At 40.3% G+C, this 13,718-nt stretch overlaps 1 protein-coding gene across 1 annotated transcript in view; it reads left to right on the forward strand.

Moving 5' to 3' along the window:
• Positions 1–13,718, forward strand: part of TMEM131L (transmembrane 131 like) — a 171,360-nt gene that overhangs the window by 109,997 nt on the left and 47,645 nt on the right. Inside the window, exons 13-21 of the mRNA XM_077770960.1 lie at positions 810–903; positions 1,407–1,560; positions 2,095–2,265; positions 3,613–3,682; positions 4,719–4,836; positions 6,207–6,348; positions 8,394–8,503; positions 9,506–9,578; positions 12,293–12,420. Coding sequence (XP_077627086.1) covers positions 810–903; positions 1,407–1,560; positions 2,095–2,265; positions 3,613–3,682; positions 4,719–4,836; positions 6,207–6,348; positions 8,394–8,503; positions 9,506–9,578; positions 12,293–12,420 — 1,060 coding nt within the window. The remainder of the gene's footprint in view (positions 1–809; positions 904–1,406; positions 1,561–2,094; positions 2,266–3,612; positions 3,683–4,718; positions 4,837–6,206; positions 6,349–8,393; positions 8,504–9,505; positions 9,579–12,292; positions 12,421–13,718) is intronic.

Here is a 13,718-nt window from a genome sequence, read left to right on the forward strand (position 1 = left end):
CAGACAGTGTGCGTACACTTGGTGTCCTTTAAAGGGTGTCTATGTACTTCGTGACACAGAACACTGGACCGATGCTCAGGAATTTGCTAGCAGTTGTTTCCTCCAAGATAACTGGGGACTCGGGTAGACTTTATTTTCACATGTTTTGTTAGTGTTTGAATTTTTGAGGGGAGGCCATATATGTAGCTTAAAAAAACAAAAGACTTGAGTATTAGTATTAGAGTTAAGAATTTAATACCAGTGCCTTAATATTAGGACCTAGTTCAGGGAAAGCTTAAAAGTGTTGTTTTGATAATCCCCAGGGGTTTGGAATGCATTTCCACTCACCTGTGAAACTTCTTGCTATTTCAGTTGTCTTCCTTTCTTGCTCATGCCCCCGCATGCTCCTCTTCACCCCCCGCCTCGTGCCCCCCCCGCCTCGTTGGCTGAGTATCATTTTTTTACTTTTGTCCTCTCTGGCAGACCTTCTAAAGACTTTTCTCTTATTTATGGTGAACGCAGATCTTTGTAAAGAGAAGCCATAAAGCATTGACTGTCTTTTTCTCGTTCTCCCAAAGGAAGAAATGAGAGGTTGGGTGGGTAAAAGGGGTGGGTAAGTGGGGGCGGTAGACACCAAGTTCTAGAAAATTGGCAACCAGCCAGCAGAGGAAAAAGATAGGAGTGTTTGAGAAACCATTTTATCATTGATTTCTGATGTGCTATTTTAATGGAGACTGAAAAGTGTTATAAATAAAACATATATCTTGGTTTTGTTCAGGCGCAATGAAAGAAAAGATGCTTCACATTTATTTCTTTGTCTCTCGAAACAGCTACATCATGTGACAGTGGAATCAAAGAAGATGTGAAGAAAATAAAAAACACTCCAACACTAAAAGCTTGTCTCTCTTCTCCTGTAGTTCAAGGGTAGGGTGATTCCATTTTTCCTTTAAATCATGGGTGTTTAAGTGTTTTTCATCTAGAAGTAATTAAAAATATAACTGATACGACGTGTACGATTCTCTGTCTGGACTTGCCTTGCTACATTAACACTGCTGACGAGCGGTGGAAGGGCTGATGGCAGAATGGGAGAGAGGAAACAGCGATTCCAAGGATTCCGTCTGTGGAATGGGGTTGGGGCCGGGTAGCGGGTGTGGGAAAGGAAGAGGAGGTGGGTTTGGGTGCTGGTTTTGTCCTGGCGGCCTGTGTGAGCTGTCGTGGTCCCGGCCGGGTCACTTAGCCTCTGGCCTTGAGACGCTTCGCTTGTGGGCACGGAGGGTAAGAAGGCAGTCTCACAGCTTGCTCCTAGTGCTAACGTTCGTGCCCTGGCGTCTTCTGCTGCTCCTCTTCCGGCACAACTTGGAGGCGCGCTGAGTGCCGGTGGTTGTTTCCCACTGAGGGCTGACCGCATGCACGTCCTGTGTTCACAGGTATTTTAGAATGGACTCCTCTGCAACCCAGTTTCACATAGAGACTCACGAGAACACTTCAGGAGTTTGGTCAATGTGGTACCTCAACCATTTTGACCGTAGTGTTGTATTAAATGATGTGTTTGTTTCCAAGGAGACCAAGCACATTTTAAAGGTACATATGGCATTTTTATCCAAGTTTTAGCCTATGTAAAGCTTTATTGAAGGTCAGGTGCCATGAAATTAATATTTGTAAAATTTAACTTTTTCTTCTGATTTTTAAAGCAAGTTATTTTTCTTTTAATGTTTTCAGAATTACTTGTAAAATCTGTTTTTTTAAACTATCGTTCAGGAACACAGAGGGACCAAGGTATATTCTTAAAGGATATTTGCTCTTACTGTTATTCAGAAATGTTACAATGTACAGTTTGTGCTAAAAAGATTGTATTTATTTTAAAAAAGCCTGATTAGTGACAAAATAGACTTTCTCAAAATTTTGCCCATGAAAAGTACAAGATTACTTTTGTGAAATTAAACCAGTAGCATATGAGACATTTAAAACCTATCATATGAAAATAGTTTAATCTTTGAGCTAGAAACAGTTGAGTAAATTCTATTTTTGAAAGTACAGAAGAACTTTAGTATCGTAATGGTTTTAATCGTAATTAGTGTTAAGAAAAGTAATTTCTCTTGCTTTTTTTCTTTTTAGATTCTGAATTTCACTGGCCCTTTATTTCTACCTCCAGGCTGTTGGAATATATTTTCTTTGAAACTTGCTGTTAAAGACATTGCCATAAATCTATTCACCAATGTATTTTTGACTACAAACATAGGTGCTGTTCTTGCAATACCTTTACAGATTTACTCAGCACCAACCAAGGTATTGTTTACAACACTATGTGTTCTAATTTTCATAATGATAACTGTATATTTTTATTAACTTATCTTATGGTGCTTGGGTTTTATTGGCAGAGTTAAGTTCATGTTCTTTAAGGCTATCTCAGAAATATAGCAGATATTACCAGGCCAATCTTAGATGGTCATTTGTTTAGATATGGAACTCTTTATTTGGAAAGAGTTTCCATTTTTCATAAAGTAATTTGAGGTTCTTGAACAAAGTAAGGTGTTACAGGTAGATTAATCTCACTTTCATTTATTACCAAAATTTGTAGCACAAGGAATATGTGCTTGCTGTAGAAAGCACAGTTGAGCTTTTAGTGCATCCTTGTAATGAATTCAAATAAACTAGATTGGTTCAGTGCTGTAGTTAGACCTCTGGTAAGTGAGGCTTGGTTGCTTGCAGTTCTTTCATTTCCTCCGGGGACTAAATCTAAAGCCTGGAAGGGTTCACACTTAAAATGCTTTCTAAAACCTGGGTAAACCGTATTCAATTTAGATCTTATCTTAAACATGTCTCATTTTTTTTCTTAATGTTTATTTATTTCCATTTGGTTACTGTTATTGCTTCTTTTTGATCCAAGCTATTCTGTAAAACGCTGGGTTCTAATTTTTCACTATGAGACATTCATGCAACCATCTTTATGATTTTTCTCACTTATTAGCCTTGGTGTTTCGTTAGATAGAAATGCCTCCTGCTTAGCTATAGGCTTATAGGTAGGACCTCTAAAACCAAACTACACAACATGTAAGGTTAATTCCATTCATCCGTATTTTGAGCAGGGGAGATTTCTTATAAATTTCCTTCTTCTGATCAAGAGACGGTATCAAGCAGAGCGCCCTGTGGGAGGGAACAGGCAGGTTTCATGTATATGTGGAGGTAGCAAGTCTGTGCTTTCCCAACCCGAAGGAAGCGGAACATCAATTTAAATGTCCTGGGTGGTTTAGGAGTTACTAGAGATTGGTATGCTGTTTTTCAGAGGATTCCGGTTCTGTTTTGTTTTGTTTTGTTTTGCTTTAAACCTATCAGGACCGTCGTGAGATTAACCTCTAACTCAGGAGGCAGCTTTGTGTCTTTGGGGCCCATGGATCATCACTGTGGGCATCGATGATTGTGCAGAATCTACTGCTGTGATCCTTCCTGTGAGAGACCGTTCAGGGCTCGTTCAGGGAGAAGGGAAGCCAAGAATTCACTTTCTCACTGCTTGGCTTCTGGTTAAAGAGAAATTCACTGAGATGGAGGCCAATGTCTGCTTCGCATTTGAGTGCATTAGGATTTTTATGCTTAGTGTTGTGTTTTAAGTTATTCATATATTACTTTTCAATCTAGGAAGGGAGTCTGGGTTTTGAAGTGATAGCACATTGTGGCATGCATTATTTCATGGGAAAATCAAAAACAGGTAAGTATTTTGCCCTTAGGCTTTCTGTAGAACTCTAGTTTGGGGTTGGGTGGGAAATAGGAAAAATAGCGTTTGTAGATGCAGTAATTAGTCCTGTAAACATAATTGTATCATATTTTATTTTTAAAGAGCATGATCATTCACAGAATGACTTGAAATTCTTAAGAATCCTCCAAAACACCCGAGGTACTTGTATAAATAATGTCCCCTTAAGTAGCTTGAACTTTTGTTAGGGTTTTTTTCCCCAAACACATCATTTGATGGTCACAGCAACCTTATGTCTAGGAAAAGTTGGAAGATTGTGACTACAAGTTAGTAAATAACTTGGAATTGTGTTCGAAGACTCGGGTTATAGGAGCATAAACATCTTCCAGGGGGTGCTTGCTGTTACGTGAGATCGGATGCTATGGTGTTGATATAGAAGCTTTTTCTAGCCCTTGCCCTACATATTTGATTTATTAAAGTATTTAATGTAAGGAGACTGTTGACGTATAGAGATTTCTTTGAGGAGAAGCCCGTGTTCTCATCCTGGTACACTCTTTAGCATAGATAGGACAGAACAGATAAGTAGAGAGGGCGCAGTGAACACTTTGTAAATATGTGCACGCACCTTCTCCAGGCCTGGTCTGTGCCCTCCTCGGGAGGACTGTTTGTCCCTCAGCACTGATCATAGTCACTGGAAGCCTTAGATGGTGACCAGCGCTTACAGGGAAGCAGTTTAACCTGTGAGATGGACAGCTGTTAAAAATGTTCCAAGTATAATTTTAACTCGTTTCAGGCTATATTCATGAGCCATGTGTCTTTTATGTTCTTACCTTTACATGATTCGATTTGGTTTTGTTTTATACATGTTTGTTTGATTTGATGTATCATTTGCCATTGAGTTAGAGGGATCCTAGGAAAGTCAGAGGAAGAGGAGGGTGTTTATGCATTTGACAGTCCAGTCAGTTTGAGAAGTTTGGCAGCCCTTGGCATTCTTTACTAATTGAGTTGCATTTTCTATAAATCTAAATGTTGAATCTGATCTAACTTTTAGAAAATCCTAATTGGGAAGGGAGTCTTTCTCTGGATCGGTCTACCTGGGATATGGATTCGGAGCTTGCCAATAAATTGTATGAAAGATGGAAGAAGTTTAAAAATGGTGACGGCTGCAAGTATGTCCTCACCTTCCTTGTCTCTTTTACGCGGCCCTGGGGAGACACTTGAAGTGAAGTTGCAGGACTGAGTTTTTCATAATTGGTATTTCTCTTCAGCCTCTTATTTTGACACATGTCCAACCTCAGAAAAGGTGAAACTGGAGTGCAGTGAAAACTCAAATGTTCCTCATCTGTTTTCAACTACTTGTTCACATTTTGCCACTTGTGCATTATTTCTTTCTCAACCACTATACCTTTGTACACACGCATTTTCTTTGTGCTGAGTCATTGCATAGTAAGCTGTAGATATTATACCTCAACCCTCAGTACTTTATTAAGAAATCATTTATTTCCCAAGGAGAATATACTCCTACGTAGAACTACACTACCATTCCATACCCAACAAATTTAACATTGACACAGTTATATAATATACAGTCTGTATTCAAATTTCTCTGTTTGACTCACTAATATCCATTATGGATGTCTTTTTCTTTTTCCTTTTTTTTTTAAATCCAGGATCTATTCAGGGATCATGCATTGCATTTGGTTGTCAAATTTTCTTCATTTCCTTTAGACTTGTATCCCACCTTTCTTCATCTCCCATAATGTTGACCTTTTAGAGTCCTACCCAGTTGTCTTACAGAACCTTCAGCACTGTGGGATTTTTGGATTGCTTCCTCGGGTTTACATTCATGTCAAACGTTTTTGGGAACAGTGCTGATTACTTGGTTGATATTGTGTTCTTATCATTGCATCATCTCAGAAGGGACGTATGTCAGTTTGTCCCATTGTTGGTGTTGCTGAGTTGAATTGTGCATCTGACAGCTCTCTCTCCATTGTAGATGAATTTTTCCTTTAATATGTAATTATGAAAAATTAATAAGTAATATGTGCTATGATAATTTGAGATCACATAAATTTCCCGTTCCCTAAGAACATTTCACCCCAACCATTGATAATCCTTGCCTGGATCCGTCGTTAGATTGATGGCTGCAAAAGAGTGATGTTTCTGATTATTCTGTTCATTCTGCATTCTTTTTGAGCATCACTGTGAATTCTTTGTTCATTACCACAATATACCATCAGTATTATTTTTTGATGTTAAATTGTCCCAAATTTGGCTGGTAGGAGACCTTTCAGGCTAGCTCATGGGTCCCTTAGACGTTCACCTCATTCTTTGAGCACTTCCTTGTTTTCTAGTAAAACCATATGCTCCAAGATCATTTGTACTTTCTCTTCCCCAGACCCAGAATACCCAGAATAAGTCTTTTCTTTTTTTCCCAGAGCCCTTGTTCCTTTTATTGGGAGTGATAATTAGTGATTTCCTTTGTTGATAATGTCAAAATTATTTTTCAGAATAATTTCTTTCTTTGTGAATTACACAGGAGGACTGTTTTAGGCATGACTCGATTTGGTCGCTTGAAGAAATCCAAGGAGTCAGAATCCTTTGTTTCTTATCTGCCTCGTTTGACCACAGAGCCCGGCCTTGTGGTAAACTTCAGCGCAACTGCCCTGAGGAGTAGTGTGGTGAGGATTGTGTGCCTCGTTGTCAGTTACCGCCCCCTGCCCCTCCCCTATTCTTGGGTTTTTAACTTATCAGAGTCTTTCTACCTTGAGGATACTGTTTCAGAACCAGAGTTAATTTAAATTCATTTTAAGTGACACACAGATACCATTCAGTGCACTTACCAGGGAGGTGTCAGAAGAAACAATATAAGGAGTAAACTCGAAACAGACTGAAAGTGCATGAAAGAAATACATTTCCTGAAGTTTCTTTTCAATTCAAAATCTGTCAAGAAAGGTTCAACTATGAATGTCAGAGAAAATCTTTTTTAAAAGATTTTATCATTTTTAAAATTTTTTAAAAATTTATTTTATTTTTTTTATTGTTTAGAGAGAAAGTGAGAGTGGGGGAGAGGGGCAGTGGGAGAGAGAGGGGGAGGGAGAGAGACTTTAAGCAGGTTCCACACTCAGCTGAAAGCAAGAGTTGGAGGCTCAACCAGTGGGCCATCCAGGCACCCCAGTTTTGTTTTGTTTTTTAATTTTTTAAAGTAATCTCTACACCTTACATGGGGCTCAAACTTATAGCCCTGAGATTAAGAGTCCCAGTGCTCTACCGACTGAGCCAGCCAGGAGCCCCACCACAGCAAGAATCCTGACTACCATAGCTTACATAGGAGTTAGCCTATTTTATAGTGAGGAACTCAAAGGAGAGAAGTCCAAAGCTGATGAAGCAGCAGTGTGATGCCACCAAGGGCCGGGGCTCTGTCTGTGACTTTCTGTCCTCCCTGTGCTGACTTCCTCCCTTGTGTGTGCTTCCCTCGATGAGCTGGGGAGGCAGGAGCAAAGCAAAGGCATGGACGCTACACCAGTAGACTTCCGTGTGTGTGTCAAGTTTGTTGCCAAAGAGCTGCATCACATGTGGTCCAGTTGAAGATTACACTTTGTGAGGCGCTCACTGCGTTTCTTAAGGGTGCCATCCAAAGACTGTTTTTAAAATATTCTTATTTTGTGGGGCACCTGGGTGGCTGAGTCAGTTGAGTGTGAGACTTTGGCTCAGGTCATGATCTCACTGTTTGTGGGTTCGAGCCCCGCATTGGGCTTTGTGCTGATTGCCTGGAGCCTGCTTGGGATTTTCTCTCTCTCCTTCTCTCTCTGCCCCTTCCCTGCTCACGCACACACACACACACATACTCTCTCTCTCTCTCTCAAAAATAAACATTAATTTTTTTTTTATTTTGAAATAATTTCAACTTAAAAGTTTTAGAAATAGGACTAAGGACTCCCAGACACCTTTCACAAAGATTCAGTTTTTCATGTTTGCCACATTTGCTTTATCATTCCTTTTCTCTCTCTTTGCACACACACACCACACACATTTTATTTTTAGTTTTTATTTTATTTTTGAGAGAGAAAGAACATGAACAGAGGAGGGGCAGAGAGAGAGAGGGTGACACAGAATCTGAAGCAGGCTCCAGGATCCAGGCTGTTAGCACAGCGTCTGACATGGGGCTTGAATCGATGAACTGTGATATCATGACCTGAGCCCAAGTCAGACGCTTAACCAGCTGACCACCCAGCTGAGCCACCCAGGAGCTCCACACCAGACACATTTTTATAAGCCATTTCATAGTGTCAGATTCTATGGTCTCCCCTTACTTCTATTTCATTGTGAATTTCCTAAGAGCAGGAGCATTTTCTCACATACTGAAGTGTAATTATTAAAATTAGGTGTGATATTAATCATAATAATGTTATCTGATCTGCAGTTTGTATTCAGAATTTTCCACTCATCCCACTCACATACTTTATGGCAGGTTTTTTTCCCCCAGCTCAGGATCATGCATTGCATGATCTTGATCATCACCTTTAATCTTCCTCAGCCTTCTCTTGCCTCTCAGAGCAGAGATGTTGTTGAAGCAAGCAGGCCATTTATTTTCTAAAATGTCCCTTGATTTGATTTGCCTGAAGGTTCCCATGATTAGATTCAGGTTATGAATTTTTGGCGGGATTATCTCAGAGGTGACGCCATGTCTTCCTCAGGGTTTTGATTTTCCTTTCCTGGTATCTAGGTGAAGTACTTTATGGTGAAGAACCCTTCCTCTTGGCCGATCTCCTTGCAGCTCCTGCCTCTCGCCTTGTATCCTACGCCCGAGGCTGTGGTGCGCCTGCTACACAAATGGTAAAGCCCCCAGTTGGTGAAGAGTTTCTGATGGCGTTTGGGAAATACTGTTAAGACTCAGAAGTATTCAGAGTCTTCACATCTTTCACCCCGAACCTGTATGTGGGTGTACACAGCACTGGCCCCAGTCCCCGCACACCCAGCTCCTTGGGACGTACAACCTGATAGATACTGCCACTTCTCTTTGTTACGTGGTATCTTCAGCATTGCTGTGTCAAGGCTAGCTCGCAGCAGAACATGGCTTTCTTCGGTCAGGGAGTCTTTACAGTTGTGATTGTTTCCCACGTGTACTCCTCACATTCAGAATCTAAATCACAGTGATCTCTGGGCAACATGAGAAATGAGTTTAGTGTTTTAGTGCATTTTAATCTCATGTTAAAAAAAGAAAAGATGACAGTTTTTTTTAGTCCCTGTCTGTTATATCTTATTTTCACAAAGTAGTCACAGTTTCACTTAGAATGTTTCCCTCTTTGGCTTAGTAGAATCTGCCCTTATCCCAGGGTTTCTGGGCTTCAGCACTATTGATATTTTGGAACAGGTGATTTTCTTTTTGGGGGAGGAGGGCCTGTTGTGTGTTTCAGAGGGTAGTTTGCAGCATCTAACCAATAGGTGCCAGTAGGACCTTCCCACCTGTGGTAGGCAGAAATGTCTCCAGACATTGCCATGTGCCACCGGGAGATAAAATTGTCCTTGGTTGAGAGTCTCTTCCTATCAAGTTCCATATGAATTGTTTGGAGGGGAAAAAATTGCTTTATATTTAGAGCTATTGTCACCATGTGCTTCTTTACATTCTGTGCTGCCAAAGTCATTTATTCAGCAGTATTTATTGAGCACTTCCGTATGCCAAGAACAGGGCGGGGGCTGGGATGCAGGGGTGACAGGATGGGATGAACTGTATATGCAAATACACATGCTCACGTAATCTGTATATGTGCACACATGCACTGTTCTTTCTCTCCTGGCAGTCTGAATGTTATTTCAAACATTTTTTTTCCTTTATAGGTTTGGCACCGATATGCAGATGATTAATTTCACAACTGGTGAATTCCAGCTCACCAAAGCTTGCCCTTACCGGGTAGGATGTCCTCTTTAAATAGAAAAAAAATGCTGACAAACCATACACATAGCAAATGGCTGCACTGAGTTATGTTTCAAGTGTCTTTACATAATATATATGACTCTCTTACTTCTAGGCATTAAGTGTACATAGCAGATTTTTCCAATTAACGAATTCAGCTAGAGCCCATGGTTCAAGGTAGCCTGTAAGTCATTTTAATTTGACAGTTTAGATTCATGTGAGTGAAGAAATAACAATTGAATCAGGGCTATGTAGAAAACCATAAACCTTGAGACCCTGGAATTTACAGTTCTCGCTTAGATTTCCCATCAGATGTTTTTTTAAGGCAACATAAGGTAAAGATACACCTAAAAAAATCTTCTCCTGATAAACTGGCTTCATGTTTTTCGCAAGTCACCCAGTGTCTGTGATATTCATCTCATCTGTAAAAAAAAAAAAAAAAAAAAAAANAAAAAAAAAAAAAAAAAAAAGACTTGTCTGAAATTCTTAAGCCTCTGGACACGCATGAAATCTTGCACAAATAGGAGAGGGAGTAAACATGTCACGTGGAGAGGATGCTGTTTTGAGACTTGGCAGCCTTGTTTCTTAGTTTCCACTCAGTAATTCTGTGGCTCTTTGTGTGGAGCTGAGAGTTTTCCTTACACGTATCCTATGTGTGAGATCAAGTCAGACACGGAGCATCTGTTAAAAAAAATACAGCCACACATATCAGCCCACATAGACCTACAACTGTATTTCTAACACACACACACACACACACACACACACACACAGAAATGCCTTGGGTATTTTCTTCTTTCTCCGCACTTATCCCTCCAAAGATGGACTGTTGGCTCCAGATTAACTTGAATAGCAGAAAGAGGGAGATCAAATAACCTCCAAGTAAGAGTTAAAAACTCATCAAAGCAAGTTTTAGATGGATTTTGAACAGAGACTTACAATAGGAAACATATACAGCAAATGTCCCTTTCTCTTTGTGAGTGGTTTAGGCAGCAGCGTGGTCTTGGTTTTGTTAGCAAGCCTGCCCTGTGCATTCCCTCTGGTTCTCCTTTCCACTGAGCAGGCTCCCAGGGCTTTTAGACATAAGGTAGTCCAGAAGACTAAAAGATCTTTTGCCCACTGGTGTTGAATCATATATAATTTGGAATTCCCAAAATAATTCCAACTTTCTTTTACATACAAATGTTCTGTTCAGATTTGAACAAATGCTGCAGCTCGGTTGGAAAAAGTTTTTCATGTGTGATCAAAGGTTTCCCCCAAGAATATTATACCTTTTTTGATAAGAGACACCATTACTATTGTGAACTTGTTACACTGACAAAAAAGAGTATCCGTGCCTTTGAGACACTTAAAAGTTTAATTCAAAATTCTTCTTAGAGCTCTTTGTTATGTAAAGAATGGCACCCGTATTTATGATGTTGGTTTGCTTTTAAAAATACGGTTCTTTCAGTTAAGAGCAGGGGAAATTAGACAAGGTTTTTAGTCTAGGCTCTTAACATGTGCTATCTGTGTGACCCCAGGTAGATTACTTACCCTCTGTACAGCCTCCTCTCTCTCACTTATAATAATGTTTGAAGATTCAGTAAAGTTTATGGAATGCTCAGCACTTTATAGACTTATTATATTCCAGTGCCTGGCATATAAGAACTATTTAATAAGTGATACAGTTGTTATTAAAGGTTTTAAAAGAAGTTTATGTATTTATTTTGAGAGAGAGCCCCAAGCAGACGCTACACTGTCGGTATGGAGCCTTTTGTGGGGCTCGATCCTACGAACTGAGCCAAGATCAAGAGTCGGGTGCTTAACCGACTGAGCCACCCAGGCCCCCCATGTTGTTATTATTACAGTTTTAATACTAAACATCAGCAGTTTTTTTTCAATACTCATATGAGATAATATGTAAAGTGAGGGCCCTCCCTTCATGAAGTTTATATTTCTAATGAAAATGAATCAAATACCATCACTGTTTCTTCTCTCAGCATGGGAAGATACTAGCAGCAATTGCAGGATAAAACAAATACAAAAACCAAGACTGCAGAAAAGAGAAATATTACCATGCAGATTGTATGATTATAGCACTAAGAAATTAATAAATTGTTTTTAGTGAGAAGGAGCTGGAGAAAAACAGTGGAAAGATGAAAAATGATGAACTCGGCCTTGAATACTAGATTTAGAACACAAAATTTAGTCAGAGGAAGTTACAGATCTTGGGAAAAGTAAAGGAGCTTGTGAATAAATACAGCTCTTTCCTGTGAGTGGAGAGACTAACTGTAATAAAGATTGTTTCTGTAGAAACCTAAGCTCGGTATTAAAGACAGGGTTGTGGAGCAGTGAGTGGCTGGGTGTCGGGTCAGGTGCCCACAGCATTCAAGCAGAGGCTATTTGGTGTGTTTTCTAAGTGATGGTTTGCAGTCAGAGCATCTTGGCAGAGACGGCCGTTGTGGCCGCAGCGCCCATCTGGGCTGGGAAGCAAATCCCCCTCTCCAGCATCCCTGCGAGGCTGTCTGCAGCCTCTGCCTGCTCTCTCAGCTGTGCCTCGGGAACTGTTGATCACTGTGAACTCTCAGAGTGAACAAGTCCAGCAGGTCGGTTAGGGTAGTCCAATCTGGACATTAAAAGAAGAGCAATCATGTTTATACCCTAAAAGGCACATAATAAAGACGGAAGCTTGCTTCACAGGAATCATTTGACTGCATTTATGACATCTACAGGGTATGCCTTCTGAGGAATCCAAGTTTGGCATCCTCCACTTACATTTGCAGCCTCTGGAGATGAAAAGAGTCGGTGTAGTTTTCACGCCAGCTGACTATGGAAAAGTTACCTCACTCATACTAATCCGGTAGGTGTGTCTCTGTCACGGAGCCTGTTTCTTTCTCTGTCACTAGTCTGTCCAAGTCCCTTTCTGTCAGGAATACATAATATCTATTTATTTTTTATTTATAAATATTTATTTTTGAGAGAGAGACAGAGCACAAGCAAGGGAGGGGCAGAGAGAGAGAGGGGGGGACATAGAATCTGAAGCAGGCTCTGTCACCACAGAGCCCAAAATGGGGCTCAAACTCCCGAACCGTGAGGTCATGACCTGAGCCGAAGTCGGGTGATTAACTGACTGAGCTACCTAGGTGCCTCAAGAATATGTAATCTCTTTAGCTAAGAGTTGACATTCACCTCATGATCAGGTCTTCAGGGATGGGGCTGTGTTGCATGGGAGGGAGGGGAGAGGCTATGTGAGGCTTCACACTTACCCTGTGCCTCCATTTCCCACCTTTTAAAATAGGAGCTGTATGTCCTTCTCTCTAACAGCCGCAGGATATTTTGCTCAGCATCTCATCCACTGCTGTCATTGAGGGCCGGACACACGCACACACGTACTTCTCTGTTCCTAGCTCAGAAAAATAATTGAAACACTGCTGTGTATGTTTTCATTCACAGTGTTGGGATTTATATCACTCTCATAGCTGTCTTGCTTCTGGAATTCTCTGTAGCCTCAAAGGACAATGGACTAAGGACTCTTGAGCCCATTGCCTTTTTTCCCCCTTCTTTTTCTTTCTTTTAAATGACAGTTGTTGCTACATTTAAACAGCTAAATGTTTTTCATTATTAAATGTATTTCATCTTTAGGTAGTCTTTATTGAGAGTCTTCTTTCAGAAATTTACAGTAAATACAGATATATGTTGAAGCTCTCTGCATTGGTGAGAAGTCTAACACTAATTTTCAATAAATGTCATTTTAGTTACTTTGTAGAGCTTTTCTAGTATCAGATCAGCTGGCAAAGATTTTCTTATTTTGATTTTTGTTTTTTTTTTTTAAATGTTTTATTTATTCTTGAGGCAGAGAGAGACAGAGCATGAGAGGGGGAGAGGCAGAGAGACAGGGAGATACAGAATCTGAAGCAGGCTCCAGGCTCTGAGCTGCCAGCACAGAGCCCGATGTGGGGCTCGAACCCACAAACATGAGATCATGACCTGAGCCGAAGTTGGAGGCTTAACTGACTGAGCCACCCAGGTGCCCCAAGACTTTCTTATTTTGGACTTGCTTTAACATATCACAGGAGTTTGTTCTTCTGCAAGTAAATGCTCTGAAAAAGAAAATGTACTCAAGTTTTTAAAAGAGTTTGTTCTATTAAGCAGTTTAAC

This window comes from Crocuta crocuta, unplaced genomic scaffold, assembly GCF_008692635.1.
Source record: "Crocuta crocuta isolate KB4526 unplaced genomic scaffold, BGI_CrCroc_1.0 scaffold166, whole genome shotgun sequence".
NCBI classification, from domain to species: domain Eukaryota; kingdom Metazoa; phylum Chordata; class Mammalia; order Carnivora; family Hyaenidae; genus Crocuta; species Crocuta crocuta.